We start from the raw sequence: 27,622 nt of genomic DNA on the forward strand, positions 1-27,622 counted from the left end.
TTTCAAATTTAGATATCAAAGGAATTACGAAAAATCCGATGATAAAATTTACTATTTTTCTCGAGTCTCAAAAGGTTGAGGATAGACAAACCTAATTAGAGTTAAGAATAATTGAACCAAAATTGCTTCTCTAGAATCAATTGGACCCAATTGTCAGAAAAGATAATATTTTTTGTTTATAAAATGTTATGGACACATCAATAGTTATAATGTAAGTAACAGAGAACATATAGAAATTGAAACAAACACATTTATATACATATACATATAAAAATGAATGAACAAACATAAAATATTAGAGGCGGGAGTGATGTGGCCGAAGACGAACTGGAAATCCTTGGGATGGTGCTAACAGGGGATCATATCCAAAGTGCTCATCAGGTATGAGAATGTCCCATTTGAATCTCTTGATAATATTATGCAAGAAAATCAGCATTTCCAGGCGAGCAAATTCATACCCAATGCACATCCTTGGCCCCCCTCCAAATGGAATATATGAGTAACTGGGAGGCCCATTTCCTTCAAACCTTGAAGCATCAAATCTTTCTGGGTTTGGAAAAAGAGCTGGATCTCTGTGTGTCGTGCCAAAGCTTGTGAACAGCTGCCACCACAGAAAAAGAAAGCCAACAGTAATGGAGAATCGGTTATATTTTTCATCATTTCATGGTACAATTTTATCAAAATTGAACTAAATCGATCATTATAATATTTCAGTTCACTTTTGCTTAGTAAAAGTCAATTAGTTGAGACTTAATCTCATCACTACAAATAAGGCATTATATATGTAATTTGACAGTAATTGATTCGGTGCCATATAATACCGGTGTCATATATATTATATATTAAGCCATTAGATTTATTATATTTAATCACAGCTGTTAGAATAAAAAACTTGCTAATAGGTAACAGATTATTTTTTAACGATTACATGTAATATAAATGTAAATTTCAATATTATTTATATTTTATTCCATAAGTGTATAAATTTTTAAGAAAAAAGTTAACCTTACTTTTATTAAAGGTAAAATTTTTATAACACCGATATCATATGATATTAAATAATGATTCTATTCTTCTACTGTTGCAGTATATAGACCTGGTATAGGTAAAAATTAGATTTGTTATCTATCTAAGTTACAATTCTAATATTTATGAGGCTAAGCAACGTTTCCATACATAATCTCAATATGTATCAAGTCAACATAAATAAGAAGAAAAAATAAATAAATAAACAAGAGAAAAGAGGGTACCTGCCATCCTTTTGGAATTGTATATCCTTCGTAGGTGAAATCCACTATGGCATGTCTGTAAGCACTACTGACAGGCGGAGAGAGTCTGAGCACTTCAGAGATCACATTCCATGAGTACCTCATTTTTTGCACATCCTCCCATTGTAAAAGCTCTCCTGGTTTCTTAGAATTGGCTATTTCAAGTTGCTCTGTTAAACAAATACAGTCGAAATATATTAGCAAACACCACCCTACTTGCAAGTAATAATATTGAATAAGAAGTCATTCGAGAAGTGGAAGGGGGGAGTTCAACAGGGTGTGTCAGCCTAGCTGAGATGTCTGAATATGTTAATTAAGTCCCTCTATTTGTTAACAGTATTAATAAAAAAGAAAAAAAAAAGTAACTAACAAACAAGTCACATTTTATTGTATTATGCACTCCACTCCACTCCTCCCCACCCTTTCCTCTAAAACTATCATAGTTATGATATGATTTCACTTAAATGAGTCTATATATATTTCATGATTAATTAGTATCTTTTTGATTAAATAATAAATTATTACAAGTATTGGTTAGCAGGTGCTATAAGAAGGTGTCAGTCTAGTTGAAATTAATGTCAAAGTGCATCCGATTTTTATATTACCAAGTTCTCCTTATTAAAAACACCAAAATGTAGACATATTATTAATATTTTGTTAGTAATTTAACAGTTATTATTTTGTAAGTTTACTTTGGCTCTTATATAAATGTAACATGTTAAATAACTAAATAGAAAAACATATAATAATTACAATGTACTAACCTTGTAAAACTTTTGCATACACATCAGGCATTTCTGCAAGATACTTCATGATTAATGTTAGGGAAGATTTGGAAGTGTCGTGACCAGCATATAGCAAGAGCATGATGTTATCAAGAATCTCCATTTCAGATAGGAATCTTCCATTAGTATCTGAATCCACAAGCAAATATGACAGAAGGTCTTGTGTAGGTGATGCCATTTTCCTCTCTAATGCTTCTTTCCTGTCTCTAACAATCAACTTAAGCTCTTCTCTAATCGCATTAGCAGCCTTCATCGATTTGTATAATCTTGTCCCAGGAATGCTAATTGGGAGGGAAATTACCCCTTTCACAAACACATCAAAATGAGCCCCAAGCTTGGATAGTCTCTCAGGATCGTTGATACTTGCAAACAAGTTACAAGCTAGTGTGAATGTGTATAATTTGAGAGTTGAATACACTGTCACCTCTTCTTTCCCTTCATAAATAGTCATAAAAATTCGATATGTCAGTTTCTTTTAGGCAAAATCAATACTTCTTGAAATTGGATAATACTTTAACTTATAGGGTATTAAAAATGTAAAATAAAAACATCCAAAACATTTTATTTAAAAAAAAAAAACCCAAGAACCCTCAAGGGTAAAAAGTGCCTAATTTCTTTTTCCCCTTAAAAGAAATGAAAATACTTTAAAGGAAATATTGTGCATACCTTCCCAGTAAGTCCTAATGTGTTGTTGGGTAACCATATCTATCCTCTCTGTATAATTCTTTAGGGCATCAAGACCAAGGAATGTCATGAGCATCTTCCTTATCCTCTTCGCCTCATCGCCAACTACACTAACCAAAGCTGACTTGAACAGCATTCTCACCGACTCCGGCCACCACAGGTTCACCAACTTGTTCTCATTGCTAAACAAGAATTTATGCCCTGCTGTTCCACTTATCACAGCAAAGGGTTTCCCCAGTAGGGATGTCTTGAAGACCCTTGAATCGTATTTCTCCATTCTTTCCCCGATAAACTTTTCTGGTTTTGCTTCGAAACCTGCACGGAAAAAAGCTGGAGTTTCTCCTATGAGGGGCCATCCTAGTCTCCCTGGAGGGAGATTAGGGCTACCAAATAATCTTTCTTTTAGGGTTCTGATAATGAAATGAAGTGCAAGGAGAAAGAGGGTAGAAACCAAAGCTAAAACTGGAAACATAACCAACTCCATATTTATGAATTATACAATCAATTAAATGCATGTTTCAGAACATAAAGCAGCACCACTGAGCATATATATATTTATACACATACATATTGAGAGAGAGTAGAACTAGTGGACTCCACATTTATGAGATTCATTATTATTATATTTTAAATTCATAGGAGGCGTAATGTCTCACAGAGATAACAATCTTTTTATATTCACAATAAAACTCAGATAGTAATAAAGATAAAAACTTAAATTTAAAACCTCTATTTTTTAAAATAAACCATTTTTATTACTTAAGCTAAGTTTATATATATTTACTAACAAATTGTTTTTGGAAATGCTTGATAACCTTTTGATCTAAACTTTTAGTTTAAAACATCTTATTTCAATTATAAATATAATATATTATAAAAAAAATAATTGTATTTTAGCTATTATTTTATTTTAATAAACACTTAATATTATTATTTTATTTTAATAATTTTTGAATTTAAAAATAATAATAAATCATTATATAATCACTAATTCTTTTAATTTAGCTATCATTTTATTTTAACCAATACTTAATAATATCATTTTATTTTATTAGTATTTAATATCATTAATACACTGAATATTATTATTTTATTTGATTAGTATTTAATATCTTAATAAATTATTACATAACCATATTAAACATATATTTTTATTAAAATCTTACATGATGTGGCTTTATAGAATATTGTCAAATGGACTCTAATAGGAAAACTTAACCCATATTATATATTATAGATGTGATTTATTTATTTGCACATATAATATAAACTTTTAAAAAATAATATCAGTATACTTATATTTTTTAAAAATTAACACTCTTATTATTTGAATTATATAAATATATTTATGTGGACATATATCATACACAAGTAGAGATACAAGTAGAGATAGCAGTAGTGATACGTATATATATTTTTATTTTATTTTATTTTTTCATTTTGGTGACGGTGGTGTTGCCTTCCCAAGGAGGTTAACTTTGTGTCCACAAATTGTAAAAACTATTGGGTCGATCATGTGCTGTCCTTTTCAGTCATTAAACTAATCATAAAGAACCAAGTTTGAGGTCCTAACTTTTTTCTAAAAACTATTGCTCTGAGTGCAATGTGCCCAACATTTTTGGTCCTTAGTGCAATGTGTCCAAAAACAAAAATCTACTTTTGGTCCTTTGGTTTGTTCATATCATAATTACCAAAGTAAAAATATTTAGGGATTAAACTGATCACAATAATTCAGATTCATACTTTCTTCTTTTTCTTTTTTCTTTTTTCTAGAAGAGATACTTCCTTCTTTGTAGGCATAATATTATTATTTTTTTATTATGGAAATAGAGCTAAGATAAACATTTGATTATTAGGAAATGAGTAACTTCTTTTTTAGAAATTATGTATAGATATTTAAGGTTATTTTAGAGCTTTAATTATATATTTTTATATATAATATAATGAAAATATATATTTTTACCTCACTTAAATTTAATTATTTATTTTCAGAAAGTATTAGCTAAAAGAGAAAAATATGGAGCTAAATATATATAAAAAAAACTTAATGGGATATGTTCGTGTCAAGGCCAAAATTTAAGACGCATAGACTGCTAATTACAAGGCCCAAAGCACATTTTAGTCATTTTGTATAATTATTAAGAGTTATTTATAGAACAATATTTGGTGGAGATAAAGATACTTAAAGTATTATCTATTAGATAGACTTAGTAGACTTATCTCTATAGATCTTTTCAATTGGAGGATCCCCTATATGGATAATATACATTTTAGTTGACCGGGCCTAATTCTAATTGTTTTGTTCCGGAACAAAGATATCCACGGGGCCGTTCGTCCTATTCAGATATTCAAATATTTCACTTCTTAATAGTGTCACTGATACAAGTCGGATCCTAGATGTAGAAATAGAAAAAGTCGCCTTATCCATCGAAAAAATGAGATTTTCATGGATACATCACAATAGAACGTATTGATTTAACCCCATAAGCAGGACCACCACCCCATAGTATATTGTCGTCAGACCTAATTCAGTGGGAGGAGAGTTATCTTCCATATGCTCTCTACACCTGTCTACCATTATTCTTTCCATAATTCTCTACAGTTCATCCATAAATACTTTAATTTAGCTTTCATTACTCTTTTTAATATCTAAGGAGCTTTTTAAGAAGTGGAGAGTGAAGACCAATCATCTTCCTACTTGAAGAAATTCTTGATCTAGAGAGAGTTTTTACTTTATTGTTTTATGCATTTCTATTTAATATCATGATCATTAAGTTGGGACAATGTTTGTTTACCAAAGAAGAAAGGTCTTGACTTCTGAAAGTTTGAAGCTTTTAACATCACTCTACTTGCTAAGCAAGGATGGAGATTGTTGCATGACTCGACTTTATTGGTGGCTAAAGTTTTAAAGGCACGATATTATTCGAACTCTTATTTCTTGGTGCTAGGAAGGGCCCAACTGCAAACTTAACCTGGTATAGTATATTGGAGGCTCAAAATCTATTAAGAAGAGGAGTACGCTAGAAGGTAGGTGTCAGCATCAATTTTTAAGATTTAGATATCGAGGAAATTATAAAAAAATTTGATGATAAAAGTTGTTATTTTTTTCAAGTCTCATGGAGTTGGGGAAGGTTAGAATCCCAGTTGGGGTTATAATTAATTGAGCTAAATATTGTGTTCAGATCAAATTAGGCCAAATTGATCAAAAATTAAGTTTGGGGATCAAAAATAGTCAAATGGCTAAGTTCGAGGGCTAAATTATAAATTTTTGTGAGTCTGCCAACATTTAGAGCTAATCACCTCTACATACAGCCGATCGGCTATGCATAGAGGCGGTCGGCTCTAGGCAGTGACAGTTGGCCTTACGTAGTGCCAGTTGGCTCAAAACTTAGTTTTTATGGTCATTTTTCAATGTACTTCCGATTTTAAACACCTATAACCGTCAAAATTGAATTTCTAGAAGAGATTTTATCAATAATTATCTAATTTTTTATTATTTTTATGATTGAATGATATGTATTAGTATTATCCCAAGTTATTTAAAAGCCAATATTTATCGATTAGAAAAAGATTTTGATATAGCCATTTTTATTCCTTGGAATTATCGATAATTAAATGAAGAGTATATCTAAGTCTCTAGAATTTTCTTAATCTTACCCGATAAATAGAAAAGGAAACCCTAGACTTAGGGGGTTGGCAGTTGAGTACAGAATGATTAGTAAAATTTTTGGCATACGTACTGTGATTTTCAAAAGTAAACATAAAATCCACTAAACACTCTAGATCCATATTCCATCTTTGGATCAATTTCATTCTCTACTCTCGAGACTCAAGGATCTGTTCAATATGTTGACAATCTAAGGATTCCAAATTACATCATATCAGCCTATTTCTATTCTCTTATAATATTCTCTTATGTATTTTACTTGTTACATTGATTCTTAGAAACATGCTAAAAATAACATGATTTTATATTTTCTTATGATTAACGTGTTTAGAATCAAGTTTTCTATGAGATTTATATGTTTCTCTTTTATGCATATTTTTTGAATTTTGAAATAGATAACTTATATTTTTGGATTTTGAGTCTTATAATATATGATATATATGAGTCAAATATATTAGATTGATGATGGTTTAGAGGTATTGGCATGAATTAATCAAGGTCGTATGGTTAATTTAGTATTCCTTGTAGAACTTGCCATATTAGGAAATTTACTTCTTGTAAATTTATTTAATATTTTGTTATCTTAAAAGTTAATTATTTTATGCATTTGTTTCATTCCTTCTATGTTGCTAACCATTTTTGCGAGTATTTTTGTGCATGTACATTGAGTTTTGTGTTTGAAATGCTGAAACAACCAAAATCAGCCCACTTTAAAAGTGTAAAGTCGATCGACAAAATTTTTCTATTGTAGATTGAGTTCTCTCAAATGAATCTTTCTACTATTGAAATCTCTGCTAGGGATAGGCATCAATGGTTAGCCCCGACTGTAGGAGCTTTTAAAATTAATTCAGACGCAGGGCAAATTGCAGAAGGAGGTTGGGGTCTCAGAGCAGTCACACGTGATTCTAATGGAGATATAAAGTTCATGTCTCGCAGAACCTGTGCTTATGCATGGTCTGTTGACATCACTAAAGCTCAGGCAATTATGTTTGTTGTCCAGACGGTTATTGAGGAAGGAGTGGCTAACATAATCTCTTTGCTGCAATGATCTCATGCATGCATATTTGAGTTAGGCACTGTGATGGAAGACATACATGCACTCTGTCGTCAACTGTCGAGTCATTCATCGCCACAGCAATTTTGTTGCTCATTTGCTAGCAAAGACTTCTTTCAACTCCATTTCATTTTTGGTCTTCGAATTTTTCCGACTTTGTTGTTAAGGCTTGTATCGGTTTTTCTTGGACTTAGTGTATATCTCCCCCAGTACACCAAACCGATAGATAATTGATATATATTAATGAAATATGTATCAGTTATCCAATACTAAAGTATAAAATGCTCATACATACGTATCATTTTCTTATTAATTGTAGTGTATACTCTAAATAAAAATCTAAAAAGAATAAAAGTTTTGTTTTGGTATAATATACTAAAAGAAATATAGATATTTTAATGTATTTTTGAAAAGTATAAGTAAAAAAAATCAATTAAAAATCAAATCGAAAAATCAATCAACTAAGTTTAGTTTAAATTTTTATTTTAAAATAATTTGGTTATCCAATCGGCTTGGACGTGCTTTTCTTAAGAACCAAATCCATTTTATTTCTTCTCCTTTTTATTTTCATATATATTATTTTTAGTTTTTCCATTAACTGAAAAACTATAGTTAAACATTAATCTTTTGATTAGCCGAATAAGTAATATATAGCTAAAAAATTAAAAAAAATCAGTTTTTTATGAGGACGGTCCCCTTTCTCTCTCTCTATATAAAATTAAATAACTACTAAAAAACGTTTACTCCTTTTAAATTTTAAATGGAAAATATTTATATTTTTTAAATTTAAATAGAAAAAAACCCTTTCATTAAAAGAAAATTAAATAGTTTAAGATTTGACTAGAGAACTATTATAAGTTTATTTTTAATTATAGGTAACCAATTAATATTATTTTAAATAATTTATTAATTTAAATTCAGATTATCAATAAATTTATATATTATTTTTGATTATTTATACAAATTAAATTATATAAATAAATTTTATAATTATCCAGTACTAATTAAAATTTAAAAATAGATAAATTTTTTAATAAAAATAAAAATAATATATTTAAATAACAATAACTAAATATTATATATAGTTGATTAATCTAGTATTTAGTTATATTAATAAATTATTAAAATTAAAATAATACCAATTTTTATAAGTATATATAGTAGAACCATGGTACTCTTTATAATTTAATTCTGTTGTAAAGTTTTGGGCCCCTTTAAATTTATTTTGGGCTCTGCCATATATATATATATATATATATATATATATATATATAACACAATGAATTTAGTTTTGTTTGTTGATTTGGTTTCAACCTGCCAAGAAGACCATAAGATATATTATCATCTAGAATAAAAGACTAATAACAATGGTGCCATTGTAAACCTAAGAAGTCAGCAAAAGTCATATCAATCACCAACCAAATCTCATTCCACTAATCAGACAATTAAATATGACTTTCCAGTCTTTTTCCTGCTACTTTCATTTTTTTTTTCAAAAGATTTCCATTACTTTATACCTTATTCATAGCTTGTCGTTGACTTCAACTCTCCATTACTACAGCCATTGACTTGCAATGTAATGTGAACTTCATTTAAGCACCAAGTCCTTGAATTCCTACTCCACAAGAACTAATGGCCAACCTGCGCTTCCTGATATTCTTGCTCTTGTTCTTGTTCTTTTTCTTCACCCCTACCCTTTCCTGCCCAGATGATCACAAACAAGCTCTTCTCCAATTCAAATCCCTCGTCATCAGAACCCTCAACTCTACTTCTTCTTCCTCTTCTTCTGATTATTCTTTGTTCGGCCTGGATTCTTGGACTTCAGCATCAGATTGTTGCCAATGGGAAATGGTAGGTTGCAAAGCTAACTCAACTTCAAGATCCGTGACATCTCTTTCTGTTAGCTCCTTGGTTGGATCTGTAAACCCCATACCCATTCCTTCTTCAGTTTTATCACCTCTCTTTCGCATCCGAAGTTTGATGTTTCTTGACATATCTTCAAATCACATACTGGGTGAGATTCCAGCTACCATGTTTACCAATCTTAGCATGTTGGTTCATCTAGAGATGATGCTCAATAATTTTAGTGGCCCTATTCCTCCACAGATTTTCCAGTTGAAGTATCTTCAGTATCTTGATATGAGTAGCAACCTACTCACTGGTACGTTAGGCAAGGAGATAGGATCTCTTAAGAAATTGAGGGTAATCAAGTTGGATGATAATTCTATTGAAGGAATTATTCCTCAGGAAATTGGAAACCTTACATATCTGCAGCAGCTGAGTCTCCGAGGCAACAATTTCATCGGTAGGATTCCATCATCTGTTCTCTTTCTGAAGGAGTTGCAAGTATTGGAATTAAGTGACAATGCTCTATCAATGGAGATTCCTGCTAATATAGGTGATCTTACCAACCTAACTACTCTGGCCTTGAGCAACAACAGGATTACTGGGGGAATCCCGACATCAATACAGAAACTGAGCAAGTTGAAAGTTCTTCGACTGCAAGACAACTTCCTTGCTGGAAGAATACCAACATGGTTGTTTGATATCAAGAGTCTGGCGGAGCTGTTTCTTGGAGGGAATAATCTGACATGGGATAACAGTGTGGACTTGGTACCAAGATGTAACTTGACGCAGTTATCTTTAAAAGCATGCAGTCTTCGAGGAGGAATCCCAGAATGGATTTCAACGCAGACCGCTCTTAACCTCTTGGATTTGAGTGAGAATATGCTCCAAGGACCATTCCCCCAATGGCTAGCTGAAATGGACCTAAGTGCCATTGTTCTGTCTGATAACAAATTCACAGGTTCTCTTCCTCCTCGTTTGTTTGAATCTCTGAGTTTGTCTCTGCTTACCTTATCAAGGAACAACTTCTCTGGACAGTTGCCAGATAACATCGGAAATGCTAATGCTATTATAGTTCTAATGTTAGCCAAAAACAACTTTTCAGGGCAGATTCCAGGGTCCATCTCAGAAATTTATCGCCTTATTCTGTTGGATTTGTCAGGAAATAGGTTTTCAGGGAATATCCCAGCTTTTAAACCAGATGCTTTGCTAGCTTACATCGATTTCTCTTCTAATGAATTCTCGGGTGAAGTTCCGGTAACCTTTTCAGAAGAAACCATCATCCTTTCATTGGGAAACAATAAGTTCTCCGGCAGTTTACCAAGGAACCTGACCAACTTGAGCAAGCTTCAACATCTTGATCTCCGTGACAACCAAATTACTGGTGAACTGCAAACATTTCTCTCCCAAATGACCTCTCTTCAAATCTTAAATTTACGAAACAACTCCCTCAAAGGTTCTATCCCAGACACCATTGCCAACCTCACTAGCCTTCGCATTCTTGATCTGTCAAACAACAACCTCACTGGTGAGATTCCTGTCAAGCTTGGGAACCTGGTTGGAATGGTAGATACACCTAATACCTTTGCAACATTCATTGATTTTTTCATCATTCCCTTTGAATTCAATGACTTGGTGGTGAACTGGAAAAATTCGATACAAGGTCTGTCAAGCCACAGCCTCGATATCTACTCCTTGCTAGATTTGTCAAAGAACCAAATTTCTGGTGAAATCCCAACATCATTAGGTCTTTTAAAGGGTCTAAAGATATTGAATATTTCATATAATCATCTCTCTGGTGGGATACCTGAAAGTTTTGGTGATTTAGAGAGTGTAGAAGGCCTTGACTTGTCACACAACAGATTATCAGGCTCCATTCCTAGCACACTATCTAAGTTGCAGGAACTTGCTACTTTGGATGTGAGCAACAACAGCCTCAGTGGTCAGATTCCAGTGGGAGGCCAAATGGATACGATGTTTAATGATCCGAAGTATTATGCCAACAACAGTGGATTGTGTGGTATGCAAATTAGGGTGCCGTGTCCAGAAGATCAGTCAACTGCACCTCCAGAGCCACAAGAAGAGGAAACATGGTTTTCATGGGCAGCAGTGGGGATTGGATATTCAGTTGGCCTCTTAGCGACTGTAGGAATAATATTTTTCACTGGATTAATCCAGTGGCTACCACCTCGAAACCTGTTTCAAAATCCACCCCGCCTCCTGAGCAGAAGGCTATAAGTACTTAAGGTTTGCCATAAAATTTTCAACATAGATATGGTCTAAGTATGGTCCTGAAGTTGGTATGTCATCTTTGCAGGCCAACAATGGCGACAAGTGGTCTAGTGTGTGCTGAAAGAAACTTTCTTGTAAAGAAACATAACATTATGCACTGTTTTCTGCCGCCTTCTTTTCTGTTTTGAAGAACTAGATAATTAAGTCAGTTGAGTTAGAATCCGTCAGAATGATGTACAGCAGATCTTTCCACAATTCTTGTTAAATGCAAAATCAGCCATGTTTGCTTGCCACCTTTAGCAATACTTAATAATAATGCATGTGCTATGGAAGAAGGATGAATATGTTCATATAAATAGACACCATAACAGCGTTCTGACAGCAAGTTTGAAAACTATAAATTTATGCAGTAAGTTTTGAAAGAAAATCACTGAACACAGAATAGGACTATCAACTCCTGAAATTTCATAATCACTTGATAAAATTAACAAACAATAGCCTACATATTTGAGAGAATATTAATTAACAGTTGCATCGATCTCCTAGAAATGTCTTGATTCCAACCTCAGAACCAAAGGAGATGATCAAATTAAACTTGATTCTTGAATCTAATGAAGCTGATGGAGGAGCCTGTCCCATACAGGAAACAGACTTCTGATTGCAGTAGTCAACACAGGAACTTGTGCAATGGATTTCTAGCTGAACCTCAAAGAACTATACAGGAACAGCCCCTACTGCTCTGATCTTCACCATCAGTATCATCTGTTTCACTATTAAAAAACAAAGAAGAGGGATAAGGGCATTATTTGGCTATAATCACTTTAGACTTTAAAGCATATATATCAAATATATGAATTTACTGTCAAAGGAAAATGAAAAATTGAGAACGGGAAGCAAAATTCTATGACATTTGATGCTTGTGCGTGAACCATTTGAGCCAATTTCTTCAAGGGTGAGTAGTGAAAAGATTTCTACACTGTAGTCTTGTATTTACTCATCAGGAAGGATTTTACTATATTCATGCATTCCTTGGGAATCCATGAGGATGATTCGAGACTCGTTCACAGCTTCTAGTCGATTTGACCTCTAAGACCAAAGAAACTAGTAACATTTTATTGCTAGATTCACTTATCAAGTATTGTATTTCTGTTATATGACAGTAATTATAAGATAAATTGTGTGTTTTAAAGACTTATTATTCTCGCCATATTTTCAAGCATTACATCACCGACAATTTTAATTTGAGTGATTTCCACTAGAATGTGGAAGAACTTTTCCGAAGAACTATATCAAGAACTAACATGAAGCCATGGAAGCTTGAACTCATAGAAAGTAACACCAAAGATAAAACCTATTCTACCCAGAAACACTGTAGTGTCACATTATTGAGTTGAGGTGCTGTAAATACTCCTGTGCATGAACAGATATTCATGATTTAACACCCATGTGCAGTTTTCCAGATCAAATGTAATTTCTGGAGATCAACAGAAGCAAACAACCAATTTTTTTGTGAAAAAAAAAAAGAAACTAAAGGCTTGTAGAAAAATATATGACATTGTCCAATTACTTCTAAATATAACCAATTACTCTTAAAATCGTTGTTTTAGATTTCAAGTTTTACCCTTATTTAATTCTCCAACAACAATGAATGCAAAGAAATGATGAAAATCTTTGTGATTATCAATCTCAAGTTCAAGAAACTAAAATCAAAGTCTATATCACAATCAAATTTCCAAAGCAAAAAACTATTATAAATTTACTGAAACAAGAAAACAAAGTATAGAAAGGGAAAGAAAGTAGCAAGTAATCAACCTGGATTCAAATTCTCTAATCTGAACGAGTTCTTTTCCTAACAAATCCATCCACTGCACTGTCTTCTTCTTCTTCTCATCAACTTGTTCTGAATCCAACAAAGAAGACTTTTTAAGACTACTTTTGAGGCCCTGTGATTGTTTCTCATCTACAACTACATCTAGACTTTCTTCTATGACTTCATTAATGGAATCAGTAATAGCAACTGATATAACTGTTGCAGTAGTAGTAGTAGTAGCAGTTGTTGAAGATGGAACATGAGGCCTGCTTTCCAATTTCAAAGGTCCTGCTGCTGTATATAATAAACTAGCAGAAGGCTTGCAAAAGCAAATAAAAGAAGGACAATGGATCTTGCAAAACAAAACCCTCATCAACAATATATTTCTTTCTTGATTTTTCAAAATGATCATTAGCCCATTTTTTTATTTTTTTGTGTAGAGAGATCAAAGTTAGAATCTTTGAGAGAAAAGAGCAAAACCCAGAATGCAATTTGAGTTTCTAAAGTGATTAATGAACTGCAACTTCATAATCAAAAAGTGGGTATCTACTATCTAGAGAGAGCTCTGTTTCCTCTGTTTCAATGAATAGAGAGAAAAGACAAATCCTTTTGTACTCTACTTTGGAGAGAAAACAAATTTATGAATATTTCAGGAAATGACAATAGTAACCCTCTTCTTCTTTTCTACCATTTAATTTCTTCTTCTTCTTCTTCCTCCATAGTTCAATGAATCAAGAAATCTTTTGAAATGGGTGAAAGAACAAGAATAAGAGAAACCTCTGATAATGGGCACAGAAAGACAGATTTTTTTAAGTAAAAGAGAGAAAAAAAACAACTTGTCCAAGTACAAGATTCATTTATTAACTGTTAGAAATTTTTTATTCCTCCACTGATATATTTCTTTTTCTGAAAATATAACTAACTCTTGTATTTAATATTTAATAATCATTATTATTAATAAATTTTTCTAAAAAAAACTAACTTCATTTTTATAAGGAATTAAATTTAATAATTAAATAATTTTAATATTTAATATATATAAATATATTAATTATATTATGTTCGACAGTACATTCTCTTTTAAGTAAAAATTCTTTATTACCTTAAATTAATTTATTAAGAAATTTTTTCAAAGAAAAGGAAATATCAATCAATTGCACAAATTTATTGGATTTAATAAATTAAATATATTTTAGAATAATAATAATAATAATAATATTAGAGGGTTCTTAAGCAGTACAATTATTTTTTAGAAAAGTAAAATATATATATAAATTTTTGAATCTAATTTTTTTTTGATATTTGTGATTAATTTTTTACAGAAGAAATTTTTATTTGATAAATGTACTTATTTTTAGAACATAAAATTCAAATTTATGTATAATTTTATAATTTTTTTATTAATTTATTAATTAATAAATTACAATCCTAATTAAATATTGATTCTAATTTTAAAAAATAATATATTAATTATATTAACTAATAAATAGTTTTCTAATCAGATGATAATACTAATTTTATCCTAAACAATAATATATTAATTATATTTTAATATTTTATTAACTAATAAAGTAGTTTTCTAATTAGATAATATTTTTAATTTTAGAAAATAACATTAATAATTTAATTCTAAAAAATAGTAATATTAATATAGTATTAGCTTATATAATATTAAAATTCATTAATAAATATTTTTAAAATAATTATATATTATTATACTAATAAAATCTTAAAATTTTAAAAAAAAATTAAAAATGACCATTTAAAAATAATTAGTTTATTATTTTTTAAAAATATTATAATTAATATAAAAAATTAAAAAATTTATTAAATTATACAATACACAAATAAACGAGTAGTAATCTTTAATGCAAAAGTATTAACATGCTCAAAAATTCTCTAAAGAGAAAAAAAAATACTCAAAATTTTTTTTGTTAAATGAAAATCTTACGTAAAATTTCAAATAATTGAAAGAGCATTTTAATTGAATATTATCAAACAGTTTATAGAAAAGGTATATAAATACAAAGATCTAATGACATTAAAAATTTAAATAATTATTTTTCTTTTGATCGAAATTTTAATTTAGCTTAAATAAAATTAGTTAAATAAAAATTTAAAAGATAAACTAAATTTACAATTGGATATCACGTAAATGTTTGGATTTTTAGTTTCGCTGTGCCTAAGTACAGAGATACCTTTTGAACATTTTGAATGGCTGTCCTTGCCAACCGACATTATATGGAAACTCATTTAACTTTTGACATTTTTTTTAGAATATAGACTAATATTTTCTTTTTTTTAAAAAAAAAAAAAAACCCTTTTTAGTAATTTTGAAAATAATTTTATAAAAGAATTAAATTATCTATCGAATCTCAATAGCTAATTTTGAAAAAAAAAATAGAATCTAAAGATTTAGAAAAAAATCACAAAATAATTAAAAAAAATCAAATTTAGTTTAAAAAAATGCGTGTCAGCTTGGATATTATTTTATTTTTATATCATATTTTTATTTTTTATTTTTAGATTTGTTAGTTTAACAACTTTTTTCTAAGTGACTTTTCAAAAGGATAATTAGAAAAGAAAAGAGAGACATAAGAAGATAATTTTGGAATAAAATCTTATTAAACAATGCTCATATTGCATTGAATGAAAAAAGAATTTGCAAGGGACCCTTTTAGGTATTAATGTATTATATAATTGTTGAAGACATTTTGTTTTATTTTATTTTATTTGTCACACATCTTTGATGCAAGTTTAAAGTATGAAAGCAAGCTCACCAAAACTATATTGATATGGAATTTTTTTGTTTAAAAAAAAGGGTAAACCCTAGGAATATAAATTTGATGGTCAACTCCCTGAATTAAAGATATTGATTATCAAGAAATGTTCATCTTTTGGGTTCTTTCTTTTTTTTTTTTTTTAATTTTAATATCTCAGAAAATCCAAACAATATACTAGAAATTTAAAAATAAAAAAAAAAAAAAAAAAGCATATTGTATGTCAAAGAGTATTTGATATGAAGATCTAAAAGCAAAGTCATTGATTTCTCAAGGCTTATGCTATCCTTCCAAACATGTTTTCTTCTTATGCTTTTCTTGATTGTGAAATTTGTAGCCCACATCCTCAATACAAAAGCTCTCTCTCTACCTTTAAAGCTTTTGCCCTATACATTAACCTTTTTCTTTGTCAAACTTGATAGCTCCATTTTTCTTCTTCACCAACCTTTTAATTTTATTTTTTCCCCTTCTAGTTGGTGTCACTAGTAATTAACAAGTTAGTTTTCCCTTGCATTCATTATAGGTCTTTTTCTTTTATTTAAATATTAAATCTTGAAGAATGGTATTTATTAGGATGTTATATATTATTATCAGAAATATTTATTTTCGAAACGTTATATATTTTAAATTTTACTCTTAGTAAATTTTAATCATGAACAAGATTTTATTAGAGTTAAATTGAACCCACTAACATGTAACCCTAAATGTTTTAAGATAATTAATTATTTATAAAATGTAAAATTATTAGATGATAAATGATATAATTCATTCTAATTGTGTAATACATTTTTTTATTACTTTTTTTTTTTATATAAAGAAATGTTTTAGATATGAAATAATATATAATGGATGTTTGCTAAGTGGGCCAAGCAATCAAATATATTAAGATATAATAGAGAAATATAGAAAATAGAAAATGTTTTTTTTTTTTTTTTTTTGTGACTTTTATTATGTAAGGTGGGGACAAACGCATGCCCAACTGTCGATTATAGTGGAAGCAGAGGCCCCTACCTTCTTTTCACCCCTCTCATGATCTTTCCATCATTCCTCCGTACCCTTTGTTTTTTCTTTTTTCTTTTCTTTATGGGTATTTAATTTAGAATTTTTATTACTAAATTTATGAAATCGATTAAATTCATTTAAAAGAAATTTAAGAATTAACAATTCATAATCAATTTAATCCTAATTAATTTTATTTTAGAGTTTTTTTTCCTTATCGGTTGATATTTAATTTGATTCTTTTATTTATTTGAACAATATTATTTTTATTTACAATTAGTTATTTTTTTATAATTTATAATAAGTAATTGTGATATATAAAAAATATATATTTATTATTAGTAGAACTTTGATTCCGATTCCTACTTTAAAAATAACTTTTATAAATATATAATTGAGTTAAATAAAATTAATTATAGTATTCTTAGTTAATATGAGCTGTTTGTACTATGTTATATATTATAAAATAAATTACATTTAATATACTAATAATAATAATAAATAAATTTTATTAAATAGTTAATTTATTAGTTATTAGCCACCACTAGCTGCCAGCTGATGCAAGAAAGAATTTTAGGCTTAATTCTTAAATATTTCTGAAATTTAACATATTACATTAATATATTTTTTTAATTTCTTAAATATATTTATATATGCTTGAAATTCGAGCCCGTTTTGGTAAAATTACTTTTTTATTTATTTCTTACCATTAATCAAGATAGTCTTAACAATTAATCGGTAAAAGAAAATCCAACCTGATATTTAAATTTGTTATAAGTATACCAAACTTGATTAAAAAAATTTAAAATTTAGTTTCGAAAAGAAAAATAATTAACTAATAATTTCTTTTTATTAATATTGATTTCTATTGTAAGATGACAGCATCCATATTTGTAGGAGTACCAATGAAATGTTCATTGTTAGAGATCTGGAGTTGAAGAAATCTATGTATTTTTTTAAGTGTGAGACGACATAACATCTGTGACTAGTTGCTGGACCTCTAACATGGTTGCACATGCAATTGCATCATCATCATCATCTTCCTAGCAAGAAAAATCACTTTCAAAGTTGTTATTGCAGCATTGCAGTCTGCTAGCTTTACCTTCACTGGCTTCTGTGGGTTCCTTCTGGACAGGAAAATGTGGCCAGATACTGCTCCTGGAGAATTAAAATGAGGGGTAGCTCTCTGTATTATGATGTCATTATCTAAAAATCCTTTTCAATACATTTACATGTAAGCTCATTCCAGTTGGAGCCATATTATAAGCTAGATATTTTAATTATTTTTCGGTTATTTTTCGATTGTTTTATTCAGAAATAATAAATAAAAAATACCAAAACCGTAATTTAAAAAAAAAAATTACTAAACCTAAACCAAACCGCTGAATTATTTTATTAACCAAATTAAAATTATTTGGAAAAGAAATTATCTTTTTCATTTATAAACCTAAATCAAACCAAATTAAAATTATTAATTTTTTTCATTTATAAAAACCTGAATCATACTATTTGTAATAATTTACCAATTACCGATTAATTTCTAAAAACAATTCATTATTACTAAACATAATTATAATAATAATATAATACAATAACACAATTTATAACAATAAATAATAATAATAATATAATAATAACTACAAATGTCCAACCATAACTCTTTTAACTCATGGAAAATGAAATTACTCTTAGTTTACAAATCTGAATGATAAAAGAATACCTCAAAATTAAAATAAAAAATAAAAAATAATACTAATGTAAATGATACATGCAGACCTCCAAAAGCTGCGAGGGCTAAGATAAGATTAATAATACTATCACATTTCCTCAATCTATAGATAACCAAAAGCCTTGGCAAATGTAGCCAACGATTTCCTTTGTACTATAAAAGTCTCTTAAGTCACACCCATCCATAGCTTCCTCAGCCCCAAAATTTGAACAGTTACAAAAGAAAAAAAAAACCCAATGAGAATCTTGATAAAGAAAATGAGCCATCTTTTGCTGCAATGCTACTGCTGAACCTTGAGCACAGGAAAAGCAATCACATCTCGAATGCTAGCAGAGTTTGTCAAAAGCATCACAAGTCTGTCAATGCCAAGTCCCTAAACCAAAACACACTCTTCCCATTAATGTTTTTCCCCATAAATGTATGCATTAGGATAGCAAATTAGGCTTTAACTTATTTTAAGACCATGAATGTCTTTTCAGATACTAGACCTAGATTCAACTCTAGCAATTGAAAAGATGAAATCAAAACTTAAATTATCTTCAAAGGGCAACTTGTGTATATTGCCAAATAAAATTTACTATAGGTCAGATTTTCCAAAAGGTATAAAAGTATTGTTTAATAACCTTTTCCAACCTTTATCATACCAGAAAGTTTTATAGATGGCATTGATTTTGGTCAGCGATATTCTTTGAGAAAAAAAAGAAAAAATGCATAGCATAGAGGTGATTACCATTCCTGAAGCCGGAGGCATTCCATATTCCAAAGCCGTCAAAAAGTCATCGTCAAGTGTCACGCTGTATGAATCATCCTCTTGTTCATCTTTTTTCTCTTCCTCTTTATGTGCTTCTGAAATAGTTGATCTCTTCTCATTATGCTGCCTCACTTGCTCTTCCAATCGTCCTCTCTAAAAATATATCAAATTGAGAGCCCTTATTAAACCTATGGAAGACAACAAAACAAGAAAAAGAAAAACAAAACATCAACAGTAGGGCAGCCACATGCCCAAGTCCGTCAAAGAGTAATTGTGACACACCAAGACTGTCCAAAGAACAAACTAATTCACAAAGATACCTTTCTAGATATCAGAAGACTGAAGAGCACCAGAGCTATGTGCCATTGTTTTACAAATTAACAGATGGTCCACACTTCTAATTTTACTTCACTAATCATCAACATAAGTTTTCAATTGATTAAGCATCAACAAAAGTATTCAGTTCACTGCATTTAAAAAAAATAAAATAAAAAAATTTACAATTATTCTGACAAGCCACTACTAAAGTCAATTGCATTGTGAAGTTTCCTTCATTCTAGAAGTATCTCACTATTTCATATTCCGGTCAGTAAGTTCAAGGCAAACAGGTCTTCTCCATATTAAAACCACCAACTAAAAAATATAAGGAGAAATATTAAGATCATAAACACACCAAAAGTTGGACTGGATACAGCAAATAGAAAGATAAGAGGTAAAAGTTTGGTTTATTCATATATGCACTCCAGTTTTAACAATAGCTTTAAGGCTTGGACAACAATCATTAAGGAGCATCAATTGATTGACTAGTTTCTATCTGTCTGGAAAAAGCATTTCAAATTCTTTTCTAAATTTCATTGCATTATCAAGTTTAATATAAGCCATTAATAAATTAAAAATAACCTCCCATCTCAACAACTCATTCAAAAATATTCAGCCAATATCAGAAGTTTAAGAACTCGATAACGAAAGAATGAATCGTTATAGCATAATAAAAACAAATCAATCACTTGTATTTACATATTGCAAGAAGAAGAAAGTTAAAATAGCATATCTGCAAATGGTGTTAATACGTACCTGATCCATAGGATCAGTCAATTCAGAAAATGCATTGGCCAATTCACGACCGCAAATAAAGAGTTCAAATCTCTCAGTCAAGCCTACATGCCTGTTGTGAACAGATAACGAGCTTACCAAACAATATTAAAAGAGACAACTGCATTATAGTGCTCTGTACACAGCATTTCAGAAAGATTCTGCTCCTATCAGTTTCACAAACACAGAATGTTAATAACAAAGGAAAATCTCCATCTGATAGAACAGAGGAATACACATTGCATAGAGAACAGAGATTAAGGAGCTATATCTATTGCAGCTATATATATAATCCGACATGCAAAAGAAATCTGCCACCAGCACTGCATCTTCATAAAATCAACTCCATATTTGTTGCTTTAGACATCCACAACATGCTAGACTATTAATGTTTAAAAACTACACCAAGAAAATTATATATAAAGATAAATCTGCAAGAACATACCCCAAACCAATTGTGTAAAATTTGAAAGTGAGCAACAATTAATATATTGATACACTTAAAGAAACAGACAACATTCAAAATTTGGTAAAGTTTTCTACCTTCGATGTGGTTTAGCAAGAGGAGAGATCTCAATCGGATAGTCCAAAACAAATGTGGGTTGCAAGAGCTTAGGCTCTACAACAATTTCAAAAACCTGTACAAGTTAAATGAAATTATAGTCTTCAAGGATGTGCAAAAGAGATATTCAAGCAATAAACAAAAGGGAAAGCAAATGAAACAAGCCCATGTGAAAAGAAACTTAGTGTCAGCACAACAGCAAAACCAGCAACTCAAAAGATTTAAATAGAGAAACATAGAACGAATGACAGAAGATTACCTCATTAAGGAGGTTGCCCACAGAAGAACATCCTTCAACGGAGGATCTGTCCTTGTGTTCAAGCACAGGCCCAAGATTTCTCAAAGTTGTATCTTTAGCAACTTTCAGATCATTACCAAGCTCATTGAAATCAATCCCAGTGGCCTCTTTCACAAGATTGTGCATGGTTTCCCTCCTCCAAGGGCGCTCTAGACAAACATCTACTCCCTGTTTTGAAGCCACACATAAGCTTTGCACAGATCTAACAGCACATCACTTTTCAGATATACAAACCGTTACCTGGTAATCAATGGTTAATTTCCCATGAACAGCAAGAGCACAGCGAGTAACGATTTCCTCTGCCATGTTCATCATGCTTTGGTAGTCCGAATATGCTTCATACATCTAATATCAAGCTAGTGACAATATAGATCAGAGTTCCACTAGATGAAAATGAAGAAGTTTCTTGGACTAAGCAAAGCTTATAATTGAAGAGTAAAACAGAGAAAGCAGCAGAGTTTACCTCTATCGTGGTAAATTCTGGATTATGACGAGTTGAAATGCCCTCATTTCTGAAAATTCGACCAATCTCGTATACTTTCTCAAACCCTCCAACCTATAATTATACAACGCACATTAGGACATAAACTAAAGGGTAAGAAAAATATAAAAACTAAATGACAAATAATGTACATAAGACTTGATAGATTTTGATCTAATTCTGGCGCTATCAGCACATCATCAAACTTTCATGAATACATAAAGGTGGAGAAAAAAAGGATTATCAATCATGTTACAGTCAAGCTTACTCCAAACACATTTCAAGGATTGGTTTGCAGACGTTTCACCCATGGTCAGAAGAAAAAGAAAGTGTTGGCAGCATCTGAGAAGGAAATATTGGCAGCAGCTGGTGATTCAAAGAACTGATGATAGCAGTAATTTGTTTTAGTTAAGTTCCATGTGGTAGTTTGTTTAGTTAATTACTATTTAATGTAATCTCAATGTAATATATAAATATAAACATGGGAAGCAGTTACTATTAGGAATAGGAGTTATTTTAGTGGGAATTTTCTGCGGTAGGGTAGTTATCAAGTTTGTTCAATGAAAAGAGAACAAGTTGAATTTCCAAAACTCTGGTGTCGTTAATGAGGTTGTTGGGTTCTCTCTTAATGAGCCCAAATTCAGTTACTGCACAAAATAGGTCACAAGGGCAGAATTTCTCAAAAAAACAAACCAAACACTAATCCACAGTTTGATTCAAGTTTACAGACCCATAACTCGATCTATAACATGGGACCATAACATATCAGGTGACTTTCAAGGCTTAAAAAAGAGAATTAAGATTAAAACCTCACCAACATTCTCTTCAAGTGAAGCTCAGTTGCAATTCTTAGATAAAGATCCCTTCCAAGTGAATTGTGATATGTTACAAATGGCCTAGCTTCTGCTCCACCAGCTGCTCCCTAGAAAATAAAATTAATTAAAAACCAAGTTCCAGATGCAGAAAATATTTCTCAGTTGATACACACATATGATGTTATATCCAACAATGCAAACTAGAAAAAAAGAAAAGCTATTTCAAGCCATTTTCTTTCTTTTTGAACATGCAGATAACTAATTTAGAAATTAAAAGAATGGTCTCTAACAACATAAAAGAAGTAATATTTACATAGAATTGTTCTAAAAAATGATCCACCTGTCTGTGCATGCACAATGAACAAATCACCAACATTCATTCCAAGGAAATGCTAAAATGGAAAAATGTGTCTACATAATGAAGTAGTATTGTCATGCAGTAGAACTTCAACCAAATAAATATAGGAATTAGGGAAATAACTATGTGTTTATGCTAACAAGTCTCAACACCAATTTAGATGGTCTATGTAAAGAGAGAGCACATCTCCATGTTTGAGCTTGTTGCTTTAACAAAATACACTTGCTCCCAGTGGAAAAAGGAAAATCAGAATATAACCAAGATTCTCTTTGCAAGAAAATCATTTCCTGCTCTTCAAATGCCACATGCACAATGACAACACTAAAACACTACCATGAAATGTGTTAATTAAGCACTAAAACTAATGAAATGAAATAAATAAATAAAAAAAGTTTCTTCACATGCATCAAACTAGCCTCAGTTATCTATTATGGCTACTAGTTCTGCAACTGTTGTAGGCACAAGCTCAGGTTCTCAAAACAGGCTTCAGAATCCAGAAAGACCCCTAAACCTGCTTTAGCATTCCATCAGATGGAAGATCTCATTCTATTAAATAATTATCACCTTAATAAGCCAATGATAAACAACACCAATTTCCAGTTTACAAAATGATTTACATATTTATTTTGTGCCATATCATATGACAAGAAGAATTCAAGTAACTCAAAGAGAAATCTCAATTGATACAGTAACAAACCTGTAGAACTGGAGTTTCAACTTCAAGAAAACCTGATGATTCCACTGTCTTGCGAATCTCTGAAACAATCTACCAAAAGAAGGGTTATAAGAGTAGCATTCTCAATCCTAAATTGCTAAACCACAGGAAATAACAGGAATACAAAGAAACCCAGGAGTGAATAGTAGTCTAAACCAGAAACCAAAAAATCTCCTGGAATCAGAACCATTCAAAGTTTTTAGAAAGCAGGAAACTTCAGTGGTTGAGGCATCACTACATGATGTGAGATTAAAAGTGAGGATCACTATTATCATTTCAGAATAGTCCTCGTTTCGATAACATAACTGATGCCAACTCCACAATCAGAAACTCTGTCCGTAAACCACATAAAAGTACTTATTATTCTAAAATCTATATGTTAATAAGCCCCAAACTAATACATGAAACATTTTGTACTCTTCATAATTGTCCCCTTCTAGCAAATACTAACATGTACAAGTATAACTATCTCACTCTTATGATAGCTCAATATAATGATCAATTCAGCTTCAGTCCCAATCTATTATAGAGGAGTTAGCCATTAAAATCCTATCCTCCAATGCCACATTTTAAGAATGGTCTAGATATGTTAAATCCTTCCTGAAAACTTCACCTGGAATCTTCCCAAAAATGTTCACGAGGTCTAAAGCTCAAGTTGATGATTAATATTAAAAGACAAAAGAGCTGATTGTACAGAAAAACTGTAAAAGCTACAGTTATATAACCCTCACTTTCAAGCTTCACAAAATTAAAGTTCAGACAATAAGAAAAGGAGACATGTTAACTCAATGGCAGTGAAGATAATCAACCTTTGCTCTTTTACGGAACACGTCAGCTACTTCAGGATTTGCAATCATATCAACATACCTAAAATTGCAATACCAATTGGAGGAAGTAAGAAGAAAATAAATAAAAAAAATGTTTTGCAAATATAAAATAGAGATATGCGCAAAGCGTGCATCTCAATGTCTCACTACCTCGCCAAGAAAAGGATAATGACAAGCATATCTAGGTTGTTTCTACAATGTGAAAAAGTATACTCGAAAACAAACTCATTAATTAAAGTATACTTGAAAACAAATTCATCAATCAATCTCTCTAAAACAAATTCATCAATCAATATCTGTAGAAAGCCATTTCCACTATCTCATTTCTGTGATTGTATAACACAGACAAAGCATTAACAAGAAATATTAAGAATAGAAAATTAACTCACCGCTGGCGGTAGCGCTTATCTACATCAGTTAAGCCATGATATTTGTCCGGCAGTGGAAGAAGAGATTTTGTAAGAATAGTGAAAGAATTCACACAAATCGAAAGCTCGCCTGAGGAATAAACCAGAAAAAGATAGGTTACTTAACCCAAGTTTCCAAATATCATAGGAAGATAATGATGAAGTAGCATTGCTAGTTTCATGAAGAATGCAGGAAAGCATAACATTCCCCAATTGCTACCTGCCTCCCAAGATCAAAAAAGAGATAAGCCTATGGACTATGTATTAGAGTTGAAACAATGATATTCCCTTAAGTTAATTACTTGTTGGGAACTTTACCTTTCTCTGTGCGTTTCATGGAGCCGCTAGCACCCAATATATCACCAATATCAACAAGTGTCTTCAATTTCTCAAACTCATCATTCAAAAGGCGTTCCTTCTCACAGTAAAGCTATAAGAAAAGTAAATAGATTAAAAGAACAAAAAGCTATACCATCAGAAAGAAGAATAACCAAGGTTATAAAATAGATATGAGGATCTCAGGTATAATGAAGAACATGTTTTATATAACAATAAGCTCAAGATCTTAACAGGGTATTCCACCTTATCTGTTATGTAGGGACAATTCTCTCAAGGGCCATCAAAATTCAGAAATAGAGCATGGCTAGTTAAAGACAAAGTTGTCATTTCCATTTCCACATGTTCATGTCTAAGTGTGACACCAATTTTATAAATTTCTCCAAATGCCTTTAAAGGATTGCCATTTAAACAAAAATATAAAACATCCAAACATCGTAAGGCACTGCTCAAGCCAACATCAAAAAGAAATTCTGACAATTTAAAATCAAATGCACATGAGAATTAAAAAAGAAACAGACCTGAATAGTTCCAGAGTCATCTCTGAGTGTTAAAAAGGCGAGCTTTCCAAAAGCTCTACGAGCAACAATTCTGCCTGCTATAGACACATTATCACTCTCGTTTCTTAACTCTTCACCATTAGCAAGATACCTATATATCTCTTGTAACTGATTAGCAGTATGAGTCCTTTCCCACTTATATGCATAAGGCTCAAGCCCTTTGCTCCTCAATTCTTCTACCTTTACAAACAGCAAAACTAAATGCCGAGAATTATTAAAAAGAAAAAATTATGCTCTTGAAATAAAGTTTCCACCTTTCTGATATCCAAAGGAAAACATTGCATAAATAGCAATTTCTGATCAAGGGGTATCAATTTCTTCTTTTCTTTTTGCATAAACTTCAAAGAAGAAAGCACTAAATGTATAAAAATATCAATTTCTTTGTCACTTTGATGTTACTATTGATGTTTAGCAAAACAAATTACAATTCTGACCTTTTTAAGACGAATGGCGCGAACAGCTTCTCGGTCTGAGGTAGAGGAGGAGGAGGAAGAAGACCTGCGGTTCCGGCCGGCGACTTTGGTGGCGGCGGAGGAGCTGTTGGAGGAGCAGCGGAGGAGGAGTGAAGTAAAGGTGCGTTTGGTAGTGGTAAAGCGAAGGAAATGCCTGAAAGGGACAATAGAAGAAGAGAAAGTCCATACTCTCAGTGCCTCCACCATTATTTTGCTGCCCTCTTCTTTCTCTACCTCTCAGCCTTCAAAGGTTTACCCTTTATTCAGATTAAAGAAGTAAGATATTATATCTAAGTTATTTTTCTTTTTCTTTTTCTTTTTCTTTTTTTTTTTTGATTTTTTCTCAACTTAATCCTATTAACTTGAAGATAAAAAAAAAATCTATTACAAAGAAAGAAATAAAAAGTAATAAACAATAATAAAAGTTTAATTTAAGAAGAATATATAGTTAATATAAATAATTTGCAAATAAATTTACCTGAGTGAGAGATAAATTATAAAAGAATTGAAATATAAAGTTCTTTAGAACATTAAAATTTTAAAATGAAATAATATATAATCTAATAATTATAAAAATGAATTGTGGGCGCTATAATTAAAATAATATCAAAACATCTTAAAATTCACTGAATTAACATGTAGAAAAAAATAATTTAAAAATAACAAAAAAGAATTATAAAAGGACTATCTATTAATAGAAAGAAAAAAATTAATATAAAAACAATTATTATGTGGTTTTATTTGTTAGAAAAATGGATATGCGATTTTTTTATAAAAAAAAACTACCGTATGGTTTATTCGATTAAAAATTTAATATCAAATATGCTAATGATATTTACTGAATATGTGGTTTTATATTTTTATAATTTTATATACTTTTTTCTTTATAATATTTCCATACTTTATATTTTGTTTCATTTACCTCTTACATATAGAATTAGTATTATAATTTGATACTAATATAACATAAATCATCAGTAGTTAATACTTTTATAATAATAGTATATAATTATATATCTCAAAAATTCATAAAATTATTTAAAATTTAATTTTTAATTTAACTATATTGTTATCATTTAAAGCTAAAGTAATTAGTTAGTTGTAAAATTAATTGA

At 30.5% G+C, this 27,622-nt stretch overlaps 4 protein-coding genes across 4 annotated transcripts; 1 reads left to right on the plus strand and 3 right to left on the minus strand.

Moving 5' to 3' along the window:
* Positions 1 to 150: 150 nt before the first annotated feature.
* Positions 151 to 3,316, minus strand: LOC8282167 (beta-amyrin 28-monooxygenase). Its single transcript, XM_048379778.1, has 4 exons — positions 2,720 to 3,316; positions 2,033 to 2,488; positions 1,251 to 1,438; positions 151 to 601 (listed from the first exon to the last, which is right to left on the minus strand). The coding sequence occupies exons 1-4, from the start codon at positions 3,219 to 3,221 to the stop codon at positions 296 to 298; spliced, it is 1,452 nt and encodes a 483-aa protein (XP_048235735.1). The 5' UTR covers positions 3,222 to 3,316; the 3' UTR covers positions 151 to 295.
* A 5,640-nt stretch (positions 3,317 to 8,956) lies between these two features.
* Positions 8,957 to 11,828, plus strand: LOC8282168 (receptor-like protein 46). The gene is made up of 2 exons (XM_015721933.3): positions 8,957 to 10,264; positions 10,409 to 11,828. The coding sequence occupies exons 1-2, from the start codon at positions 9,091 to 9,093 to the stop codon at positions 11,539 to 11,541; spliced, it is 2,307 nt and encodes a 768-aa protein (XP_015577419.2). The 5' UTR covers positions 8,957 to 9,090; the 3' UTR covers positions 11,542 to 11,828.
* A 34-nt stretch (positions 11,829 to 11,862) lies between these two features.
* LOC8282169 lies at positions 11,863 to 14,158 on the minus strand. Its single transcript, XM_015721934.3, has 2 exons — positions 13,348 to 14,158; positions 11,863 to 12,305 (listed from the first exon to the last, which is right to left on the minus strand). The coding sequence occupies exons 1-2, from the start codon at positions 13,755 to 13,757 to the stop codon at positions 12,242 to 12,244; spliced, it is 474 nt and encodes a 157-aa protein (XP_015577420.1). The 5' UTR covers positions 13,758 to 14,158; the 3' UTR covers positions 11,863 to 12,241.
* Positions 14,159 to 18,768: 4,610 nt separating this feature from the next.
* LOC8282170 (lysine--tRNA ligase, chloroplastic/mitochondrial) lies at positions 18,769 to 26,818 on the minus strand. The gene is made up of 14 exons (XM_002523366.3): positions 26,490 to 26,818; positions 26,017 to 26,235; positions 25,478 to 25,589; positions 25,142 to 25,250; positions 24,735 to 24,792; positions 23,908 to 23,976; positions 22,852 to 22,959; positions 22,020 to 22,112; positions 21,797 to 21,901; positions 21,518 to 21,724; positions 21,240 to 21,334; positions 20,679 to 20,769; positions 19,584 to 19,757; positions 18,769 to 19,226 (listed from the first exon to the last, which is right to left on the minus strand). The coding sequence occupies exons 1-14, from the start codon at positions 26,712 to 26,714 to the stop codon at positions 19,134 to 19,136; spliced, it is 1,758 nt and encodes a 585-aa protein (XP_002523412.1). The 5' UTR covers positions 26,715 to 26,818; the 3' UTR covers positions 18,769 to 19,133.
* Positions 26,819 to 27,622: the final 804 nt, after the last annotated feature.

Source organism: Ricinus communis, chromosome 9 (genome assembly GCF_019578655.1).
Source record: "Ricinus communis isolate WT05 ecotype wild-type chromosome 9, ASM1957865v1, whole genome shotgun sequence".
In the NCBI taxonomy this organism is placed as follows: domain Eukaryota; kingdom Viridiplantae; phylum Streptophyta; class Magnoliopsida; order Malpighiales; family Euphorbiaceae; genus Ricinus; species Ricinus communis.

Coding starts and splice junctions, on each gene's coding strand:
- LOC8282167 (XM_048379778.1), bottom strand. CDS start 3,221: ATGGAGTTGGTTATGTTTCCAGTTTTAGCTTTGGTTTCTACCCTCTTT. Junction 2,489..2,719: donor CATTAGGACTTACTGGGAAG/GTATGCACAATA, acceptor CTATTTATGAAG/GGAAAGAAGAGGTGACAGTG. Junction 1,439..2,032: donor GTATGCAAAAGTTTTACAAG/GTTAGTACATTG, acceptor TTTGTTTAACAG/AGCAACTTGAAATAGCCAAT.
- LOC8282168 (XM_015721933.3), top strand. CDS start 9,091: ATGGCCAACCTGCGCTTCCTGATATTCTTGCTCTTGTTCTTGTTCTTT. Junction 10,265..10,408: donor GTCTGATAACAAATTCACAG/GTTCTCTTCCTC, acceptor ACAACTTTTCAG/GGCAGATTCCAGGGTCCATC.
- LOC8282169 (XM_015721934.3), bottom strand. CDS start 13,757: ATGATCATTTTGAAAAATCAAGAAAGAAATATATTGTTGATGAGGGTT. Junction 12,306..13,347: donor ATTAGAGAATTTGAATCCAG/GTTGATTACTTG, acceptor GTTTTTTAATAG/TGAAACAGATGATACTGATG.
- LOC8282170 (XM_002523366.3), bottom strand. CDS start 26,714: ATGGTGGAGGCACTGAGAGTATGGACTTTCTCTTCTTCTATTGTCCCT. Junction 25,251..25,477: donor CATGAAACGCACAGAGAAAG/GTAAAGTTCCCA, acceptor TTTATTCCTCAG/GCGAGCTTTCGATTTGTGTG. Junction 21,725..21,796: donor AATTAACCATTGATTACCAG/GTAACGGTTTGT, acceptor GCTTCAAAACAG/GGAGTAGATGTTTGTCTAGA.